This window comes from Tamandua tetradactyla, chromosome 18, assembly GCF_023851605.1.
Source record: "Tamandua tetradactyla isolate mTamTet1 chromosome 18, mTamTet1.pri, whole genome shotgun sequence".
NCBI classification, from domain to species: domain Eukaryota; kingdom Metazoa; phylum Chordata; class Mammalia; order Pilosa; family Myrmecophagidae; genus Tamandua; species Tamandua tetradactyla.
The window spans coordinates 77,080,759-77,104,496 of NC_135344.1; the positions used below are offsets into that span (position 1 = coordinate 77,080,759).

At 39.2% G+C, this 23,738-nt stretch overlaps 1 protein-coding gene across 4 annotated transcripts in view; it reads left to right on the top strand.

The window, feature by feature from the left end:
* CEP192 (centrosomal protein 192) overlaps positions 1-16,637 on the top strand; it is a 163,939-nt gene extending 147,302 nt beyond the window's left edge. For 2 of the 4 annotated variants that reach the window (XM_077136051.1, XM_077136054.1), the window contains 9 exons: positions 3,247-3,352; positions 3,794-4,007; positions 5,045-5,124; positions 6,136-6,231; positions 8,456-8,575; positions 8,959-9,080; positions 9,756-9,885; positions 10,346-10,404; positions 16,199-16,637. In XM_077136051.1, the coding sequence (XP_076992166.1) occupies positions 3,247-3,352; positions 3,794-4,007; positions 5,045-5,124; positions 6,136-6,231; positions 8,456-8,575; positions 8,959-9,080; positions 9,756-9,885; positions 10,346-10,404; positions 16,199-16,337 (1,066 nt within the window). In that variant the 3' untranslated portion in view covers positions 16,338-16,637. The remainder of the gene's footprint in view (positions 1-3,246; positions 3,353-3,793; positions 4,008-5,044; positions 5,125-6,135; positions 6,232-8,455; positions 8,576-8,958; positions 9,081-9,755; positions 9,886-10,345; positions 10,405-16,198) is intronic. The other 2 variants (XM_077136052.1, XM_077136053.1) reach the window with 1 other exon arrangement.
* The last annotated feature ends 7,101 nt before the right edge of the window (positions 16,638-23,738 follow it).

Consider the following 23,738-nt stretch of genomic DNA (forward strand, 5'->3'; position numbering starts at 1 on the left):
CATCAATCTTATTGATTTTCTCATAGAACCAACTTCTGGTCTTATTGATTTTCTCTATTGTTTTCATGTTTTCAATTTCATTTATTTCTGCTGTAATCTTTGTTATTTCTTTCCTTTTGCTTGCTTTGGGATTAGTTTGCTGTTCTATCTCCAGTTCTTCCAAGTGGACAGTTAATTCCTGCATTTTTGCCTTTTCTTCTTTTCTGATATAGGCATTTAGGGCAATAAATTTCCCTCTTAGCACTGCCTTTGCTGCATCCCATAGGTTTTGATATGTTGTGTTTTCATTTTCATTCGCCTCGAGGTATTTACTAATTTCTCTTGCAATTTCTTCTTTGACCCACTTGTTGTTTAAGAGTGTGTTGTTGAGCCTCCATGTATTTGTGAGTTTTCTGGCACTCTGCCTATTATTGATTTCCAACTTCATTCCTTTATGATCTGAGAAAGTGTTGTGTATGATTTCAATCTTTTTAAATTTGTTGAGACTTGCTTTGTGACCCAGCATATGGTCTATCTTTGAGAATGATCCATGAGCACTTGAGAAAAAGGTGTATCCTGCTGTTGTGGGATGTAATGTCCTATAAATGTCTGTTAAGTCTAGCTCATTTATAGTAATATTCAGATTCTCTATTTCTTTATTGATCCTCTGTCTAGATGTTCTGTCCATTGATGAGAGTGGTGAATTGAAGTCTCCAACTATTATGGTATATGTGTCTATTTCCCTTTTCAGTGTTTGCAGTGTATTCCTCATGTATTTTGGGGCATTCTGGTTGGTGCGTAAATATTTATGATTGTTATGTCTTCTTGTTTAATTGTTCCTTTATTAGTATATAGTGTCCTTCTTTGTCTCCTTTAACTGTTTTACATTTGAAGTCTAATTTGTTGGATATTAGTATAGCCACTCTGGCTCTTTTCTGGTTGTTATTTGCATGAAATATCTTTTCCCAACCTTTCACTTTCAACCTATGTTTATCTTTGGGTCTAAGATGTGTTTCCTGTAGACAGCATATTGAAGGATCCTGTTTTTTAATCCATTCTGCCAGTCTATGTCTTTTGATTGGGGAATTCAGTCCATTAACATTTAGTGTTATAACTGTTTGGATAATATTTTCCTCTACCATTTTGCCTTTTGTATTATATATATCATATCTGACTTTCCTCCTTTCTACACTCTTCTCCATACCTCTCTCTTCTGTCTTTTCGTATCTGACTCTAGTGCTCCCTTTAGTATTTCTTGCAGAGCTGGTCTCTTGGTCACAAATTCTCTCAGTGACTTTTTGTCTGAGAATGTTTTAATTTCTCCCTCATTTTTGAAGGACAGTTTTGCTGGATATAGGAGTCTTGGTTGGCAGTTTTTCTCTTTTAGTAATTTAAATATATCATCGCACTGTCTTCTAGCCTCCATGGTTTCTGCTGAGAAATCTACACATAGTCTTATTGGATTTCCCTTGTATGTGATGGATTGTTTTTCTCTTGCTGCTTTCAAGATCCTCTCTTTCTCTTTGACCTCTGACATTCTAACTAGTAAGTGTCTTGGAGAACGCCTATTCGGGTCTAATCTCTTTGGGGTGCGCTGCACTTCTTGGATCTGTAATTTTAGGTCTTTCATAAGAGTTGGGAAATTTTCCATGATAATTTCTTCCATTAGTTTTTCTCCTCCTTTTCCCTTCTCTTCTCCTTCTGGATCACCCACAAAACGTATATTTGTGCGGGTCATATTGTCCTTGAGTTCCCTGATACCCTGTTCAAATTTTTCCATTCTTTTCCCAATAGTTTCTGTTTCTTTTTGGAATTCAGATGTTCCATCCTCCAAATCACTAATTCTATCTTCTGTCTCTTTAAATCTATCATTGTAGGTATCCATTGTTTTATCCATCTTTTCTCCTTTATCCTTCACTTCCATAAGCTCTGTGATTTGTTTTTTCAGTTTTTCTATTTCTTCTTTTTGTTCAGCCCATGTCTTCTTCATGTCCTCCCTCAATTTATTGATTTGGTTTTTGAAGAGGTTTTCCATTTCTGTTCGTATATTCAGCATTAGTTGTCTCAGCTCCTGTATCTCATTTGAACTATTGGTTTCTTCCTTTGACTGGGCCATATCTTCAATTTTCCTGGCGTGATCCGTTAGTTTTTGCTGGCATATGGGCATTTAATCAGATTTCCCTGGGTGTGGGACCCAGCAGGTTGAAAGATTTTCCTGTGAAATCTCTAGGCTCTGTTTTTCTTATCTTGCCCAGTATGTGGCGCTCGTCTCTCTGCAGGTCCCACCAGTAAAAGATGCTGTGGCTTCTTTAACTGTGGAAGACTCTTGCTGTGGGGGAGGGTCGCCAGCCGAAGTGGCTTGCTGGCCTGGGAATCCGTGCGTGGGGGACTGCGCCGGCCGCCGTGGCTTGGGGGAGTGCCGATCCAAATCTCCCAGCCCGCCCGGGAAGGAGGGAGGGAGGGGCACCGGCTGCCGCAGCTTGGGGGAGTGCCGATTCAAATCTCCCAGCCGGCCCGGTAATCCGCACGTGGGGGGGGGGGGGGCGCCGGCCTCCGTGGCTTGGGGGAGTGCCGATCCAAATCTCCCAGCCGGCCCTGGAAGCCAAGCGTGGCGGGGGGTGTTGGCCGCCGCGGCTTCGGGAAGTGCCGATCCAAAGTTCCCAGCCGGACTGGGAAGCCACGTGTGTGGAAGGGACCCCGGTTGCCGGCCTCCGTGGCTTGGGGGACCTCCGATCCAAATCTCCTAGCCGGCCCGGGAGGCTGTGCGTGGGTGGGGGCGCCTGCCGCTGCAGCTTGAGGGGATTGCCTGTCCAAATCTCCCAGCCGGCCCGGGAAGGAGGGAGGGAGGGGCTCCGGCCGACAGCCTCCACGTCCCGGGAAAGCGCGCGCCCCTCGGGGATCTCACCGCAGTGGATTCTCCCAGCCGGTTCAGCCGTTCCAGAGTGGGGTACGCTGTCTTTTTGGTCTCTCTTGACTTGATTTTAAAATGGTATTCCTGTAGCATGATTTGTTTTCACATGAGTTTTGCCTTCGTTGCATGGGTTCTTGCCATTCGCCTTTTTTGTTAGCCACTTAGGGGACTTGAGCAAGTCCAGAACGGGGTGGGGGACTGTAGGAGGGTATGGAAGCCAAAAGGGTCTGCTCCCTGCTTTTTTTAACCAGAAAGAAAATAGTTGGCCATTAGCACAACAGTATTTATAACTATTGTGGTTATTGCTGTTAAAGTATAGGATAATCTTGGTTTTAATTATTATATTCTTTTTTAAGGAGTAAACTGCAAATTCTTGTGAGTCCTAATTCTTCTCTATCCACAAAACATTCGGTGTTCCCATGGAGTGGTTTGATCTACATACACTGTGACAACGGACAGAAGGTACTTTTTAAAATGTTGGTTTGTTTTGAGCAACATTTATCCTATTTTGCAATCTTAATTTTTTTTAAAGCTAGAATTTACATGTCAGAGATCCCGTGCAGTAATAGCGCATCTACTGTTCTTTCAGTCCAACTGGATTTATTTAACTGTAGTACTTAGTGCAGAGTTCTTCCATTAGTGATCTCAATGGTTCTGTTTGGTTGGGGATGGGTGGTCCTAGAAGCTATTACTAATTTGCAGTTTATGCTTTAAAAAAAAAGAAGGGGTTGTGAGAGGGTGTAGAGTCAAATTTTGTTTGAGATTTGAATAGACTATGATTTTTAAATCTATCAGTGTTTCCTTTGTTTGGCATTATTTTTTTCTACCATGATTTTAACATACTGAGTTTTTTTAAAATGATAGCTACATTTGTGAATTATCCCTTTATTTGGCTTATTTCAGAAAATTGTGAAAGTTCAAATTCGAGAAGACTTGACCCAAGAGGAACTTCCTTTCACAAAACCTGTGGCCTCCAGCCCATTTAGAACACTTCCCCCAGGATCTGAGCTTTCATTCAGTCATTTGCTAAAACCGATGACAAAGCCACCTTCTACAAAAGTTGAAATAAGAAACAAGACCATTACTTTTCCTACAACAGAACCCGGTGAAACTTCAGGTATTTTATCACAAAATTATGTAATTCAAATGTCCACTGATATGTAGAGTCCAATGCTGTATTCTTGGTTAACCGTAAGTTAGTATAGGTACAAATTTTTACACCACCCTTTTCCCCTCCAAACACTTCAGGAGAAAATCAGTCATCAGTAGTAATGTAAATGATGGGCTGGATTTGGGCGTGCTTAAAATATTAAATCTCAGTATATAATAACCAGATATTCTGGAGGTCTTAGATGTTATTTGATGGTCAGGATAGTCCCTCACCAACTCTTACCAAATCTTTCACCAGGATTGCTAATAAATTAGTAGCTGATGGAGAGAGGAAAGCAAGGATAGCCTGACTATGTCACTTACTGATATGACTCTGAGGCTCTAGAGAGGTTAAATCGACTTAGGTAGTTTCCCCATTTGTAAAATGATCCTTGTGATGAAAGCCTACAATGTAGGGCTGTGAGGATTAAATGGAAGTAAACCAGTCAGCACAATGCTTGTCCTCCCGTGAGCACCCAGTAGGTGTTAGCTCAGTTTTAATCCCAGCACTTCCTGGACATCAGCCCCTTCTTCCCAGCTCACTTTGCTCTAGAATTATGGCAGTTCCCTGGCATCATCAGACTTCCAGTTCACTGACCCCACTACCTTTTCACTTTTTACACCGTCCTACTCCATCGACACTCGTATCCCACTTCTGTGCCAGACTCCTTGAATTTTGTGGTTTGTGCTCAGAAACACCCTAACTGCCTTGGGCCCTTCTTCTTGGGTTTTGCCTGGTTAAGATTTTGCCAGGAAAAACTATTTTATTGCTCCCTTGTTTAAACCCTTCAGTGACTTTCCATTGCTCTTAAATAAAATCCAAAAGAGGATATCGTCAAACTTGATTTTGTTAGAAAGTACTTTAGTTGCTGTGAATTCCTTTCAAGATCTAAAAAGTGCATTTCCCCCCCTATGATGAGATAATGAGAGCTGTCACATTAGTCTGCTTGTTTATGTGCCTCTCCAAGATTTCATCAAAGTTGTTAACACGTACGTTCCTTTCAGAAAATTATCTGGAATTTGAGAATCATGGCAACACAGAAGTAAAGTGGTATTTGTCATCATTAGCTCCACCTTATGTCAAGGTCAGTAATAATTACCTCATATGTTCATTTTAACATATATATATTTTGTTCTTGCATGGCAGGCACCGGAAACCGAACCTGGGTCTCTGGCATGGCAGGTGAGAACTCTGCCTGCTGAGTCACCATGGCCTGCCCTATGCAGTATATTTTTAAAACTAGATATAAACATATATTGATATTATTCATGTAGTTGATTTTCTCTATGATGAAGAAAATACCTGCCTAATCTTTTTTTTCAGGGTGGTTTTGAGATTCAGATTACAGAATATATTTTAAAATACATGCATACTCAGTTTGATGCTATCTCCCACGTCTGTGATTTTTACCTAAAATAACTTTATTTTGAAAAACATACATTAAAATGTTTTTATACACATTTTTTCTTCCCTGTGCTCTGGAGTGTTGTGTGTTTGCAGGCATTGGCAGCTAACATGACAGAATTAAATGTTAGACTACTGTATACTGCAGATAGTCCCTTCTAGTGTGTGCTGCCTGAATTGAGGGAGTTTGTTATATTTGTGGTTTAGAACCCCATGGTGACAGCGACAGTGACAATTTCAACCCATAATTAACAAAATGTATGCAAAAGATATGTTAGACTTACTGAAAAGAAAACATCTGGTTTACTGATGGTTCTGCATGATATGCAGGTACCACCCAAAAGTGGGAAATTAAGAATGGTATTGCATTGGATGTTGAAATGAGCATTCAGGAAGGTTTTAATAGTATTTGAGGAAAAGTTAGAGACAAGGTTAAAGGCAGTAGGCCAGGAAGGATTAGCAGGCAGTTCTTTGGCAGTAAGGACAGTGTCATAGAGATCAGTGTGGCCAGGGGCATGACCATTTCTGTGGTCCCGGGGTAGTCCTGATTCAGGGAGCACCCCATTTCTAGGAATGTCCACAGCTCTTCCTGTGTGCTGCCAAGCAGGTTTTTTGTGTCCTTTTGGGAGGAGTGGGGAGAACAGTGACTTTTATGGTTTTTCATTTGATTGTTTAAATGATTACTTTGTAGGAAGTTGATCAAAGTGGAGATGTTTTTAGAGCTACCTATGCAGCATTCAGATGTTCTCCTATTTCTGGTGTTCTGGAAAGCCATGGAATACAAAAGGTGAGTGTCATCCTCAGGTTCATATGTCAACTTGGCCAGCTGGTTTTGCCCATTTGTCTGGTTGGGCAAGTGCTAGCCTGCTACTGGTCCTCAGTAGAGACTGAATGCCTAACCATGGGCCACCAAGTTACCATAAGACCTGAGTTGCCTGTCATGAGCTGCGCTGTCTGACCCACCAAACTTGAAGTTGGGTGTCCGCAGTAGTACTCCATCATAAAATGGAAATGGTATGAATGAGATAGGGCCAGAGCAGGTCCTAAAGGCACAAGTAATTTACATGAGAAAGTTCCCCAAATACCCATGGTCTGCACTCCTGCCACATTATCTTCTCTTTCCCAGACCAGAGCCATAGGGAGTTCCTCACAGTGAATTGTCTATGGAAGGTTTTAATAATCAAGTGGATAAGGTGACCCATTCTGTGGCTACCAGTCAGCCTCTTTACCCAGCAACTCCTGTCGTTGCCCAATGAGCTCCTGAATATACGTTCTTTTTTTCTTAATATTTTTCTTGCAAATAACAAACAAACATAAATATTCTTGGCATACAAACATTCTATACATGGTGTACAATCAGTGACTTACAGTATCATCAGAGTTGTGTATTCATCACCATGATCAGTTTTTTGAACATTTACATCACTCCAGCAAAAGAAGTTAAAAAGAAAAAACTTATACATACCATTTCCCTTACCCCTCAATCTACTCAATTTATTTTAATCTCTGTTCCCCTATTATTTATTTCTTATTCATATTTTGACTCATCTGTCCATACCATAGATAAAAGGAGCATCAGGCACAAGGTTATCACAATCACACAGTCACATTGTAAAAGCTATATCATTATACAGTCATCTTCAAGAAACATGGCTACTGAAACACAGCTCTACATTTTCAGATACTTCCCTCTAGTTACTCCAGTATGTCATAAACTAAAAAGGGGATATTTATGTAGTGCATAAGAAGAACCTCCAGGATAACCTCTTGACTCTGTTTGGAATCTCTCAGCCACTGACCCTTTATTTTGTCTCATTTCTCTCTTCCCCCTTTTGGTCGAGGTTTTTCAATCCCTTGATGCCAAGTCCCAGGTCATTCTAGGATTTCTGTCCCTCATTGCCAGGGATATTTACACCCCTGGGAGTCATGTCCCACGTAGACGGAAAAGGCAATGAGTTCATTTGCCATGTCGGCTTAGAGAAAGAGGGGCCACATCTGAGCAACAAAAGAGATTCTCTGGGGTTTGACTGTTAGGCCTAATTTTAAGTAGGCTTAGCCTATCTTTTGCAGGGACAAGTTTCATAGGAGCACACCCCAGTAGAGCTCAACCTATTGGTCTGGTTGTCCCCACTGCTTGCGAGAATATCAGAAATTCTCCAAATGGGGAAGTTAAATACTTCTCCCTTTCTCCCTATTCCCCCAAGGAGACTTTGCCAGTACTTCTTCATTCACTGTCTGAATCACTCTGGGATTTATTGGGGTGTCACACTAACTTGAACAAACCAACAAAGTCTCATGCCCTATTCCATGTACTTACTGTGCTCAACTAAACTGACCATATAAGTTAAATTAGGAAATGCACTACCCAAAATATAAATATTGCACCAAATAAACATATCTGCTTTTAGTCTCACAGAGAAGTTGAAGTTTTAAAATACAGATGATATCATCCTTTACCCACTGACTGACATTCTGAAGTTAAGCGTAAGAGCTGCTATTAGTTATCATAGTGTATTGTTTTATTCTCTCTCCTCTCTCTCACCCACCTCTTCCTTCACAATTTTGTGTGTATCCTGTCATTCTCCACAAATGCTAGCTCTGCTGGCTCTTCTTTGCCTTCCTGCCCCTTGGCCAGCAGAGGGTTCCTTGAGTGTTTCAGCGAAGGAGTCACAGTGAAGCCTTGTGTTTCTGTAGGTCGACCTTTTAGATCTGTACTCAACAATTAACATTTTGAAAACTTTTTTTTCTCCCCACCCCCAACATTTTTTTTATTCTACATTTTGAAGAATGTTTGATACAAAGCTTTAAATGGAAGTATTTTAAATCTGGTGTAATAGGAAGCTTACTAGAAATAGAATTGTTCAGATTCTGTCTCAGTTATTGGCAGAACTAGCCAATGTTAAAGCATTTGTTCCTTCAATGTTTTTCATACCAGAACTTTCAGCTGATAATCTAACTACATGTGTGGGTTTGATACCCACGTTTCTCTCCTGGATATGTGTGTTTTGTAGGTTTCTATCACATTCTTGCCCAGAGATAGAGGGAATTATGCCCAGTTTTGGGATATTGAGTGTCATCCTCTTAAGGAGCCTCACATGAAGCATACGTTGAGATTTCAGCTTTCTGGACAAGTGAGTATTACACTTGAATTTAAGTAAAAACTAACTTGAGAAACTGGTGTGAAATTGCAGAATATCCTCCTGATGTTATTTTAATTTAACTAATACTGTTGTATAGCCTCCTAAATTTAATTCTATTGTTTATCTTTATTGATTGGCGTGTCTGGGTTTGACTCTGTTATCCATGCAACTCATGAAATCCATGTTTGACTAGTTATGTAAGACATATGCATGTGTGTGTATGTGTAAGAAACTAGACGATACAATGTACAGTATATGTTGGGAAGTTTAAAAATCTTAAAAGTCTTTTTGAAAACTTTTAAAGAAAATAGCATTCAAATAGGAAAACGCCTGTATATTTTCCTAGAGTGTTTGATTTTTTTTTTTTTATACAGAGCATCAAAACAGAAAATGAGCCTGAGCATGCACGTATTTCCACAGATAATCTCATTAAATTAGATCATTTAGTTAGGCCCCGAAGAGAAGCTCTGTCACAGACATCGGGTCTTATACCTGGGTATGTTGTTTTTGTCATTCCTGTGAATTTTTTTTTTTGATACTTTATTGAAGTGTTAATTATATTCAGTAAAACATTCAGTGTTTACCTGTGATTTTACATGGGTTTCTATTGCCCCAATCAAGGTCTAGAATATTTCTTTCATCCCAGAAAGTTCCTATATATCCCTTTGTAGGCCACCCCCATCCCCACCCTAAGATTTGTTCTGTCCTATCCTGGTCTGACGTCTGTCACTGTAGGTTGGCTTTGCTTGAGCGTCATACACATACGTACTCTTTGAGTCTGGCCTCTGTCGCTCCGTGTAATGGTGTTTGGGAATTTATCCATGTTGTTGAGTGTACCTGTGTGTTGTTCCTTTTTATTGTTTAGTATTCCATCATATGAATATATTACACTTTATTTTCCTGTTAACATTTAGATGCTTCTGGCAGTTTATTTCAAGTACAGGCATTACTGCTATTTTATCTTAGGTATTAGAACCCAACCCAGCACTTCCTGCTGTCTTCATGTACCTCTAATATGAATTATATAAATTGCCATTACAAAATGATTTTTTAAAACTAATTTGTGAGAATAAACATGAATTAAAGCAACTGTTCATAATTCAATATGTAATAATAATTTATTACTATGCATTTCAAAATTTTTAATTCACTTTAAACCTGTCTTCCAAAGCAGGCAGATTGACTTGACTCACCGTGGAGTTTATGCCCCAGAGGATGTATATATATTTTTGCCAACTAGAGTTGGGGAATCAAGGACATTGAAAGTCAATTTGCGAAATAATTCTTTTATTACACACTCGGTAAGTGGAAATGTTACAGTGGGTTTTGGAAAAGTAAATGTATTCAGCTCTTTGCTAATGAATATTTACCTGATAATTAGAAACGTATGTTATAGATTTTTTTTTAAATGCCTTAATACTGTATTTAAAATAAATTTATGGGAAGTTCAGTTTGAAAATCAAAAATAATTACCATTTGTTTTCACATTTTTAGTATTTTACCCTTTCCCCCTTGTTAGTTTTCTTTCTTTTATACCATTGCACATACATTTTTCTGAACAACATTGACTATAGTCAAAACTAGAGAAAATTCATACTAAAATTCCTTAAATGTGTTTTCATCATATGAGCATTTATTTTATCTAGTTTTGTGACAATACCTAAGTTTATAAACTGCATCTTTAAAGAAATGTATATGTTTTATATATGCTAAAATATCTAATTTGCATAACTTCATAAAGTGTTTCATATTAAATTCCAGCTGAAGTTTTTAAGTCCCAGAGAGCCTTTCTACGTCAAACATTCAAAATATTCTTTGAGGTGAGTTTATTATAACTGAAAATATACTCAGTAGTTCAAGACTTTGTTTTCAGGGCAGAGATTCCTCTTGGGAAGTGGCTTGTGGCGTCTCCCTCTGTTGGAGTTTCCCTCGTCCTCCACACCACACGGCATTGCCATTGCGCAAACATCACAGGAAGCCGACAGGGAAAATTGTTTGATGACTGTCCACACCGGTACTTCAAAGTGTAGCAATCTAGGGCGGGCCGCGGTGGCTCAGCGGGCAAAGTGCTTGCCTGCTATGCCGGAGGACCTCGGTTCGATTCCCGGCCCCAGCCCATGTAACAAAAAACGGAAAAACAAAATACAATAAAACAAGAAAATGTTTAAAGATGTTTCCCTTTCTTCCTTCCTTCCTTCCTTCTATCCTTCCTTCCTTCTCTCTGTCTTTCCTTTAAAAAAAAAAAAAAAAAAAAAAAAAGTGTAGCAATCTAAATTTCAGATGTTCTTTTGAGCGTGACAAACGATTCCTGTTACCCAGGATTTTCTTAGCCATAGAACCCTAATAATCTTATGATTAACTTTTAGAATAGTTCCTGCTTTAATTATTATTTTCATTGATACCCTTAAGGATCAAGGTTTAAATACCAATTAGAACAAAAACCTTCCCAGGTTAATTGGGAAAACTTTTATTGTGGTACTTCTCATTTGTCATTCTTCAAATACTCTGTATTGTTCTTATATCAGGGCCTCATTTTCCTATCATTCTTGTGAGTTTTCTTTTTTCTATATGAAGTACAGGTAGGTTGGAATCTCAAACTAGATGTCATTGTAGAATTTAATAGTAGGATTCTATTGGACTTAACACTGAGAAATAATTTTAACTACATCTTTGAATCTTGAATCTTTAAATTTGATTGTAAGGCCTCTCATGTTAGCGTCAGGGGAGCATTCCAAAAACATGTTTTATGCTGTGAAAACCTGGACCACTTCTCACATATTCTAGGGCTGTCTTCCACAGTCATAGAGACCAGCACTGCCATGTTACAGGAGCCACACTGTGTCCCTTGATGTAGCAGGTCACTTGCTGAGGACCGCTTGCTCCATCTGTTACCCGCTTTTCCCTCTTCCATCTCTCCTGCCACCACTTCGTTGTACTGTGTCCTATAAAACGTGTGGTCAGTATGCCTGAGAAGTGAACATTTCCTTTGCCTCCCAGGAGACTGACCTAAAAGCAGAAACTATAGATTTCAGTCCTGCAGATTCAACAATGACTATGTCTAGAGAACAATGATAAACTTAATCTCTCTAAGCCTTGCTTTCTTCATTTGTGAAATGAGGATAAGGCTGCTGATAGCACAGAACTCTTTAGATGAGTAAATGTAAAGCAAGGAATAGTACCTTGGCTGTTTGTCTCTCGTTACTAGAAAATCCCTCCTCTAGTGGTCCTTTGCTGGGGGATCTGTCAGTCCTGCTACCACAGACTTTGATAGACCAGCACAGTTTCATGTCAGTAATCCCTTCAGCTACCGAGAGGAGAAAAGTCCAAGTTTAAAACACTACTAAATCCAAGTTTTACAACTTTTATGCTTGTCTCACAGTCATCTGTGGATCTCTCCAGATACTGTAGGTTTGCACCAGTTGATTTAAGACTAGTGATATTATCCTGAATATAATATTATTTGGATACTACAGAAATACCCATGATATAACTGTGTGATAGTTAATTTAGAAATAAATCATTTAAAGTTCCCAATTGCATCAACTCTTTTTAGTGACTGAGTACCAATTCTCTATCCTGAATACTTATTACTTAAATTTGAATTTTATCATAAATCCCTTGTTAATTCTGCTTCCTTATTTGTTCTGTGACTGGTTTACACCCCCCAGTCTTAACCCAGCTCTTTGCAGGTGTAAATCTTCAGACACCAGATAGAATAGTGAAACACTTTTGGGTAAGCTAGCATATCACAACCTTTTGGAATAACTGCAGATTTTTAGTTCCAGGCACTTCCTATCTAAAAAATTGATTTATTTAAAAAAACTGTTCCAAGAAATACTAGTGATCATTTAAAAAAATTCTCTTGAAGAGCTTAGTACCAACTCTTTCAGTAGTGTTTACATTCAGCTCATCTATAGTTTTAATTGAGTCATTATTTAAAGTAGCTGATTAAATTACTTGTTTAAATTGTTTGGGCTTAATATAACTGTTTACCATATTCTAGCTAGAGAATGTGGCGTTCATATTTTCCTGGAGTTAAAAATTCATTTTCCAGTTTCATCACTGAGTACATTATACCTTCAAGTGCTCTTTTGATCTTCTATTCTTCCCTTAATTTTCCTTCACAGATTTTTAGAAGGTTCTATTTTAGCTGAAATTCTTGCCAAGTCAGCTATCTTCTCGACCCTTTCCAGAAAAAGAACCTAACCCTCTTGCATTGCAATAGTATTCAAAGTTGTGGAGAGTGTTTCTAATGTAGAATGCAGGAATGAGACCAGGTGAATGGACTGATTCCAGTAAGCAGTGTAAGGGGAATTTTGGATGGTGAATCCTGTAGTGTAGTTAGTAGCTTTTTTTTGGTATTGTCTTTTTTTGCATGGGCAGGCTCTGGGAATCAAACCCAGGTGTCTGGCATGGCAGGCAAGAATTCTGCCTGCAGAGCTACCATTGCATCATTCAGTTAGTTGTTATTTGAGGTATTAAAAATTCATAGATGTTACTTAAATTGAAGTACAATTTTATGATTAAAATGTCAAATTACTTTCATATTGGCCATTTTTATTTTTCATCATCTTAATTTTTTGAACAAGAGAGTATCATTTTTTGCTTATGTGTCTACAGGCACCTTAACAAGCAAACCTCTGCTCAATGCTTGAAACACTTTTTAAGGAGAAATTCAACTTATGAGGTGGTATTATTCTTAAATTTAGCTTGTTTTCTAAACACTTATTTTTTTAGAGAATATTCTTATTGAGGTATCTTCACATGCATATAGTCCATCCAAAATACTAATGGCTCACAACATAAGCACTCATTTTGAAATATAAAATGTGTTCATTGCTAGCCATTTAAAAGCAGACATTTTTATAGAGTTAAGCTTGTAGACTTGCTGTTCCGGGGCTAGAAAATTTTAAGCTGCCATATATTGATGCACTGTTTTTCTTTGCAGCCTAGAGCATATTAATGGCATTTAAAAGAACTTGGAAAAACAAGATATTTTTTTAATTAAGCAAAATTTGGACAGTTTACATAAACAAATACTTTAAACACTATTACAGGATACGTTTTGTTTGCTTGTACTCTTAGGACATTATAACTTTAAAATCTTGTTAAAAGCTGTGGTATATACATATGATGGAATATTATGCAGCTGTAAGACAGAATAAGTTATGAAGCATGTAACAACGTCACGGATGGACCTTGAGGACATTATGCTGAGTGAGATTAGGCAGAGACAAAAGAACTAAATACTGTATGGTCTCACTGATATGAACTAACATTAATGAATGAACTTGGAGAATTTCAGTTAAGAACAGAGGTCATCAGGACATAGAAATAGGGTAGATATTGGGTCATTGGAGCTGAAGGGATACGGACTATGCAATAGAACTAATTGTGAAATTCAGAAGTGGATAGCGCAATACTACCTGATTGTAGCACAATAATGTTAGTACAATGAATGAAGGTAATGTGAGAATGATAGAGGGAGGAGGGCTGGAGGCACATATGAAACCAGAAGGAGAGACAGGTGATAAAGACTAAGATGGTATAATCTAGGAATGCCTAGAGTGTAAAATGATGGTGACTAAATATACAAATTAAAAAATATTTTTGCATGAAGAAGAAAATATCTCATTAAACTTTCATGCTTCAAAGATAAATTTAGGTAGGATAATCTTATACTTTATTAGTGGCAGATACTTAAGTTCATATGATAGTGATAAATTTCCAGAAAGTATTTGTCCACATTAACTATTATTATGAAACTTCAGGATAAAGGATTTAGTCATGATTCTCCTAAGCCCGGGAAGGCATGCCTTCCCTTCACCTCCCGTTGTGTTGTTTGGTCTCTGCTGAGACGTGTGGCTGATGGGTTTTCCTGCTGTGCCTCTGTGTGGTGCCAGAGCCAACAGCATGGGGGAGGAAGGGAAATTTCTTACAAAAGCCGCAAGCCAGGCCCATGCACAGGGACCAAATAATTCTTTACTTCTTTTCTCTTTCTCTGGATATGCTAATGAACTAGCTTTCTCCTATGAAAAATATTCCTTTTAAATTAAAAAAAAAAAAAAAGAAAGAAAAATCATGGCTTATATATTTCTCAAGTTCTGATAAGCCCCTTAACTGTGAATGGGAGGCCTGTGGTAAGTGGGACTGGATCCCCTGAGTATGGAGTACTTCTAGAGTTGCTCAGCTGTGCTGAGCGCATTCTTACTCCTGTGGTCCTTTGCCGTGAAATTAGTCCTTAGCGATTAGGAGGCTTTCACTAGACTCCCCACTGGGTTCAAGATACTTTACTATTAGGCAGATGCTGTGTATGGGGCGGGGGTGGGGGGCGTTTGAAGCGCTTCTTAAGTACAGCCATCTTGCTGGTGATGTTCTAGAGCTGTATTCAGCTTAATGGTTCTTTCTAACTTGTACTCCATCGTGTTTGAAGTATTCGTAAATCTAAAATAATATGTTTATTGCAGTACATTTTTATTGTATGTATAAATCTATACATACAATATAAATGTATAAAAATAATATGTTTATTACAATGCATTTGTATTACAATACAAACATTTTAAAAACATTTTCCTAGTCAAATATAGAACAAGTCTTTATTCCATATTGAAATTTGTTACTGAAGATTTATTTTGGGGACATTTTATTATTTTTAATAATTTGTAAATTATAAAGCCTCTTAAGTTGGCAAATTATTTGAGATTCTTCTGAGAATTGACATGCTAACAGGAAAGAGAATATTATAGGTAATCAGTGACACAAGGCTAGGTTTCGTGTTTTTAAAAACTTTACTGAAATATATATATATATATATATGAATATCTGTGCTCTTCAGTTGTATCCAGGATAAAGGCCTTTTCTAAATTCCCAGCCCTGTGTGCTGTTTTATACCAAAAAACTAACACAATACTGAGTTTTCATCAGAAAGATATTGGAAACAGAGGCATAGATCAGTTCTGATTGCTGTTCTTTAAAGCATGTAGCTCCGAGATGAGACTGAGGTATGACATGCTTTCCCTTGGAGTAAAGTCTAAGAGATGTAAATTTATGATTAGAGTGTCTGTAGTCTCATTTGCCACTTTAATAAAGGTGTAATTTGAAGCTCTTGGGAGATTGTTTTATGGACAAAAAAAACAAGCTCCCAAAATACTACTTATCACCTGCCTCTATATAATCTGAAAATAAAGTTTCAAGAGATTTTTAATAAAAAAATTCATGTGAATTTTGGAGCAAAAACTATACAGCTTTGTTAACGATAGAAATGGGACAAAGTGTTTTGCAATTCTTCCCATACAATATGCTGCCTGAATTAAAGTAGGAACACTTAGGTATCCTGGAACCCTTTTTTAGGTAGATAGCTGCCTGCTTTGGGGACACACACACACACACACGCACGCACACACACACACACACACACGGTCCTTAGTCGGGAATATGTGTGTTACTGTTTGAATCAGATTTTAGATTTTTTTTCTTCTGTGGCAGTTTCTTATTAAATTAAAGAACTTTAAGATGAATGTGACTTGGCTAGACTCACTCGCCCAAACGCGGGTGGCAGTCAGGAGCTTGCTGCCGTAGCATCACGCTGCTGCTGTGTCCTTCTCTCCGCAGAGCCCAGCACTATATCAACATGCCTGTGCAGTTCAGGCCGGCCTCAGCCGGCAGGTTTGAAGCTCTGCTCGTTATTCAGACGGACGAAGGCAGGAGTGTTGCTGTTCGACTCATTGGTGAAGCATTTGAAAAAAATTAACTGGAATACATTTTGTGTAAAGTAAATTGCCTATGTTATATTTGGATAGCTTCATTTTTCTACACTACAATTATGCTTTTGTGTACATTTTGTATGATAACTTGGACATGTTTAACTGTAGTATTTTTTAATTAAGAAACTAATACTGAATACCTGACTAAATATCATGTATCCAGCCTACAGTATTATACTTTCACAGGGGAGAGATTAGTTCTATTTTTGTATTGATTATGAAATTCTGAATAAATATGGCCTTATTTTAATGTGGTATATCCAGAAATAAACTTAATTTTTCATTGACTGTCTTTTTTTATATGGTGTCATATACAGAAATTAGGATATCACTTCATTCAGCTAATTATTTCCGAGGTTCTGAGTCTGTTCTGTGTTTTTTCTCTTCCATTACACAGTTTTCTTTTTTCTTTAGTTAATTGTGCAGAGTAGAAAGGACAGCTTACTTTCAAGAGAGTTGTTTTTTTCCACAGTGTGGGAAGCCTTCATCTTCTGGTGAGATGTAGCAGAGAGGTTGATATACTTCTAAATGATATTTACTGTAATTAAAACTGGATAGGGTGGCAGCCCCAGAGCACGTTTAGAAAGGACATCTGAGGCAGTCCCCACGGGGCTCCTGAGGGAACCTGGGAGTTGTCTTCAGGTGTGCCTTCCCTGTGGCTGGGCCAGAGGCAGAGGAGGTGTGCCCAGGAGGAATATGAGTTCTCATCGCTCCTCTGACCAATACCATGTAATTTCCTGGTAAGTAAAATTTTCTGAGCCCCAGCTAAAATTCCTGCAATGTTGTTGTATATTAGCTTGGAATTGATCACAGCTGGATATGATTGATGGAGTAAAAAAACTGTTAAACTTGTAAAAAGCTACCTAAACCAAGCCCTTGATTTTAAGACTTGCCCTTAGGAAATTTATTTCTGTAGCGGAGAAGCTAAGATTGCCTCTGTGCCTAAAAGTTGCTTTCAGGAAACCTCTTTGATTGCTCAGATGTGGCCTCTAAGACTAACTCTGCAAGGAAAATTATTACCTCCCCCCTAAGTGGGATCTGACATTCAGGGGTGAAAGTCTCCCTGACAATGGGGGACATGACTCCCAGGGATGAGCGTAGCCCTGGCACCACGGAATCAACAATGCCTTCTGGACTAAAAGGGGGAAAAGAAATGTAACAAAGTAAGGTACCAGGGGCTGAGAGAGTTCAAATGGAGTCGAGAGGCTATTCTGGATGCTCCTCTTATGCAGCATTCAAGTAGATATCGCTACTTAATCTGGTTTGCCAAGCCCCAACCAACGTCATTCCTGTTAACCCTAAATAGCACCCAAGGGCTCTTACTGAGACTCTACAAAAGTTTCATGTAGTAAGTTAACTTTCCTGAAACCTTTAATCTCCAGAGGGTTCCTAGGCCAGGTAAATCCTGAAACCCAGAGGAGGCCAGCCTGTCCAAGAGTGTCAACTAATTCCATCCCCTACCTCATATTGTTGACACCCCTTTTCAATGAGAGGGAGGGGTAAGAGCTATGGTATGTATGATTTTTTTCCTTTTTCTGGAGTGATTGCAAGTGTTCTATAAAAATGATCACGATGATGAATGCACAACTACGTGATGATATTGTGAGCCTTTGTATACCATGTATGGAATGTATGTTTGTGAAGATTTATCGATAAAAATAAATAAGACCCCCCTTTTCAACATGAAAAAGTTAGAATGGGCATAGCCCAAAGACCCGGAGAGATTGAGAGAAGGATCAAAGGAGAAGGAGGAGTTATAATAGAGAAGATAGGATTTAACAAACAAGTATGACCGCTGAATCACTGTAACAATTTCTTTTAGCTTCTAATGTTTTGGAGCAGCTAGAAGGAGAAACCTGAAAATGTGGAATGGTAACCCACCCAGAAATCTGTTCTGTAACTACTTGTTAAAACGTACTTTGAAAATTATTGCTTTGCTTTTTTTTGTATATGTTATATTTCACAATGAAAAATGTTTAAAAAAAAAAAACTGCGGAAATGGCTTAACCCAGTAAGAACCAATGATTGTGACCTTAATGTAGTAATACAGATTCCCTCTTCTACACCTCGTTTTTCTTTTACCTAGAAAGTCCTGCTTAGAAATCAAATTTGTGATTTGATTTCTTTATCATAAGCTAAACGGTACTTTACTGGTAACTGGCCTACTCCAGTTCTAGATTTTTCTCTAGCAAGTGTGAGGTGACACCACACTTGGATGTGTATCTAAAAAAATTTTTTTTAAGTATTGTTCTTTTGTTTTTTCTTTTTTTCACATGGGCAGGCACCGGGAATCAAACCTTGGTCTCCGGCATGACAGGTGAGAACTCAGCCACTGAGCCACTGTTGCCCGCCCAAAAGGTACTGTTTTTTAAAAATGTTACCATGGTCTTTCAATGCATAAGGGTTGTGCTGTTTCCATTTGTATTTCACTGTGTAAGTCAAAAGAGGAGAATTAAAGGAACAAAAGCTTTACAGTGAGGGCTTCCATGTAGACTGTATTTGGATGGCTGTGTAGTTTTTACAGCTCAAATTTTGGAAGCCTGATGGTTGTGGTAAGAGTAGGTGCATGTGAACAAGTGGTCCATTGCAGCTGGTTGATGCTACAGCAGCAGCTCCAGACTGGGGGCTGCCTTCTTTTTGGGCTTTCTCGTGTGGAGGAGCATCTGGTAGTCAAGGCTCCAATACCGGTTTTCTGTTTAGAAGCTCCTTCCCCTTTCCATTCTTTCTCAAATTGATTCCTGAGTTTTCACCTCTTCTCTGCGCTCCGGATATTTTCTACTTTGTTGTCTGTTAGATCTCAAACTTTGATTTCCTACCTGCCTGAAATGTATTCCTCCTTAGTTTTATCCCAGTAGATGGCACCACTGTCCATGCAATACTGTCATCTCCAACATTCGCTCTTTCTCTAAAACCTAATCTCAGATGAGTCATCTTCAGTCTATCTCCACCATTTGTCACACCAGCCCAAGCCCCCTGCACTTCTCTTGAGACCACTGCAGAAGTCACACTAGGCTTTCTGCATTTAACTGATAAGCAGTTACATTTAAAAAAATGTAGACCAGAGCACACACCCTTGGCCCTTTGTCTAAAACCCAGACTCCTCACTGTTGGCTGTGAGACTCTTCATCATTTGGGCCCAAATTGCCTGTCGTAGCCTTGCCCACCTCCCATTCCACTTGCTCACTGAGCCCCAACCTTACTGGCCTTTGTTTTCCTCCAACCCGGCAGGGTCAGTCCTCGGCCATTTGTGCTTGTTGGGGCCTCTGTCTCTAAAGCCCTTTCCCAAATCTCCACAGAGCTGGCTCCTTTTTATTCAGGTCTCAGATCCTACATCACCTTCTCAACGGGGCTTTTCCCCACCACTCAACCGAGGACCCTCACTGTTCTTTAGCACATGACACTGCTTTATTTGCATATTTACTGCATGCTCTTGCACCTGACAATGTTCTTATTTTGTTTTCATTCCTCTAGAACGTAAGTTGTGGGTCCCTCTTGCTCTCTGCTGTATCCACAGTACCTGGAGCAGCACCTAAGGTGTGTGCTTCCTTCTACCTGACCCAGGAGAGCACCTAAACTCAGGTGTCCTGGCCAGCTTCGTCTCAGTTCTCCCAGTAATCATCTCAGGCAGGCCTTGACTCAACCCCCAGGTTTCTTATCTACCTACCAGTCTCCACATGACAATAGAAGTCTGTCGCTGCTTCCTGTGTGCCATGCAGTGTTCTGAGCACTGTATATACACTATCCAGTTTAGTCTCAACAACTTTATAGTGCTCATCGGTGGGGAGGCCAGGACGGGCAGTGAGGGGCGCTTCCTCCCACCTATCCTTCCACTGGCATCTGCACAGGCAGATGGTGTGGGTGGGGACGACGTGCTCTGACCTGTGAGGCTGTTAGTGTATTATCATCATTGCAAAGGTGAAGAAACTAAGGCTCAGCAGGCTGAACGTCACACAGCCACAAAGGACTGGAGCTTTGATTCAAACTCGGTTTTTCTGACTTTGTGTACAGTTTGGAAACAATTCTTGAAGTAGAGGAAATGTAACTTTAATATACGGCTACTTTTAAAAACTTGATTCTCTTTGGTTTTAGCCCTAAGATTGCAAGTTAACATGTCCTGCCTCATTTAGCTTGTCCAAGTGCACTTCAGTGAGGTTGCCTCATTCTCTGAGTCTTGCCTGCCAGCAAGTTATGACGTTTTGCAAACAAGCCCTAAAGTTCTGTCAAATTCAGTGATGATTAATGGGCATTGTTACTGATTTAATTATTCCAGAGATGAAATAAAATAAGGACTGCTGGCTTTAGTCTTCAGTTAAACTAGGTTGGGATGATTATATGTGTGTGTGTGTGTGTGTATATATATATATATGTGCCTTATGGAACATAATCTGGGTATAATTAAATTGGGCTCTCTGTCCTATGTGAAACTGTTTCCTCTGTTTCTTCAATGGTTTTTCTCTCTTCTCAATTCAGGATTAATTCAGATGGTTTCTTAGATGTCTCTGCCATATAGAAAATGGAAAATTTCTAATTCATCAATTATCCTAAAGATAATTAAATTCCTTGCCCTCTGCACATTTTGGATACACAGATTGGTTAGGATATATGGGTTTCATGTTGTTGAAATGGCAGATTCATTTGGCATTTGATAAATTTTACTCTTCAGATGTTTCCCAAGCAAGTTTTATAAAGGTTTGCTACTTGCCTTTAATTGGATTTCAAAATACCTCTTTGTGGATTCACACAAATACAGCTCCTGCTTCTTACCAGTTGATGAATACAGATTTCACTCTGCCTTATAAACCTGGGTCTCCTTGTCCTAAAACCTCTTCCTAATAAATCCAAAAGTCCTACAGGGCTACTTTCGGGGAAATGATTGTATTATCCAGGTTTTTCTAGAGAAACAGAACAAACAGGTGATATCTATAAATGTGAAATTTATAAAGATGTCTCACGCAACTGGGAATGCAAAAGTCCAAAATCTGAAGGGCAGACCGCAAAGCTGGCAACTACAATGAAGGATCTCAGCCAATTCCATGGGAGAAGTTGACTGGCTGAAGAAGTGAAAATTCTCTTTTCCCTTAAGTCTTCAACTGATTGGATCAAATCTGACTGATTGGATTCTCTCCTTTATGGAAGGTACACCCTTAGGTGATGTAATCAGCCACAGATGGAATTAACTGAGTGATAATTTAATAAGCCAACCTTCTGTTGTATCACCCAGCCACAAAATGTCCTCTTAATAACAGCTGGGCCTGCACTTGCCTGATCAGACAGCTGGGTACCATCACCTGGCCAAGTTGACACCTGAACCCAACCATCACAGGCAACCCCTTGTCAACCTGGCAGCTATACACATCACATTTACCGTACTTAATTTCTAAATAAAACACAATAACAGACATATGTTTCACCTAACAGTACTCACCTGTCCTGTGTACGACCCAAAAGGCACTAAATCTCTCCAGAATAGTGTGCAAGTCCTTAGATAACATTCACTCTTAAACTTGATATTTTATAACTTAAATACTACAACATGAACAATACAACTTATAAGATAAGAAAGGAAGATATTTCCTTTATGTACAAACACAAACATATTCATGACAAAACGAGGGAAATATTCATACTACCGCAAACCTTGTTTCTGTAACTGATCATGTGGTTGTAGTTCACATTTATCACTACTTTCTTCCACTACCTATTCCATGTTCTCTTTACCCTCCACAAGCACTTCAGTTGGCCATGGCTCTTTGCCGGGTGGGGTGACCCAAACCTTCATTCCTGAAGTTTTGGGTCATGAGCCCATTGGACAGCGACAGGACTGGCTGGGGAAAGAGACTGACTGGTATACACAGAACAGTTCATCTTATCCACTTGATTATTAAAACCTTCCTCTGTTGAAGTCACCCTCTGGTGAGCATTCACATAGGACACAAATATCTTCATGTTTTTTGCTCGCTCAGAAAGGTCTATCCACATACTTCTTCCCCATGCTTCTTTGTTGCCAATTTTCAAATGCCCCTCCCAAGTCCCAGACCATCCCACCAAACCATTAGCAAAAGCTTATGAGTCAGTATACAAACATACCTGTGATGGTTAGGTTCTGGTGTCACCTTGACCAGGTAGTATGCCCAGTTGTCTGGTCAGGTAAGCACTGTTGCTGCAAAGGTATTTTGTGGCTGGTTGATAAATTGGAAGCTCAAGGCAGGCTGGTTGATAAATCAGAGCCTCAAGGCAGACTGGAGGTGAGGAACCTCTTTCCTCAGGGGCAGGCTGGAGCTGGGATGCTGTTTCCTTAGCACAAACCATTACGAGTCTATCTAGCAAAGACTCAGGGGAACCCAGGGTTTCCATGTCCCCATCACAAGTTTCAGGATCCCATTCTTTTCCAATCAAAACCCTTGTTTTAACAGCAAACACCCTGCAAGGTTGAGATTTTAGTTTATGTTGTAAATCTGCTGCTTGTACAGTGGGGCTCTGTGTCTAGTTTCAGAGACCTCAAGTCTGCAACCATAGGAAGTAAGATTTTCCTTCAGGGCACACATGGAAACTTTTACATCTTTCATACAGTGCTTAAGTTGCAAATGTGAAGGCTTCAGCTCATCTTTCCCTCATAACTATATCCAGCATATCCAACAACAACTGGCCAACATCATTATATCTCTTAACTCCATAAAACTTCATTAAGGTGTCAAAAACATTCTCACCCAGAGCCTTGCCTCATATAAGCATACAAATAGCAGAATCAAATGGTGATATTTTGCTTATCTCTATTGCCAACTCATGTCGTTGTCTGTGAATGCCATGCACTAAGGTCATTAGTGCCTTTGAGTTGAATTAGAGTAGAAAGCCAATTGTAAAAGTCCATTTTTAAGACTGTTTCTCAAGAACCATTCCCAGTACCAGCTGTATTAGTCAGTGTTCTCTAAAGAAACAGAACCAACAAGAGATATCTGTGTATTAGCTCTCTGATTTATCAGCTGGCCATGAAATATCCTTGCAGTAACAGGCCAATGCTTGCTTAACCAGAGAACTGGGCATCATCACTTGGCCATGTTGACACCTGAAGCTAACCATCATACTGATGTTGCTCCTTCCTTCTTCCCTATTGTTAAAAGGCCAATGAACATTAAAGGAAACTTGGAAACTAAATAATCCCAAGTATTAAATTTATTTTCTTTAATGAAACATTAGTTCACTTGTTCTTGTGTTTTTATACCATTTCCTATATTACTTTAGTCAGTATAGGAGATTGAGCTGATGACTTAGCAGATGACTGTTCAGAGATACGATGTCATAAAAAGAGTTACTTTGCAAATAAGGGTATTAGAATAAAGACCAGGGTGGGCTTGGTGGGCAGCTTAGACATGGCCCTGATGAGCCCCACC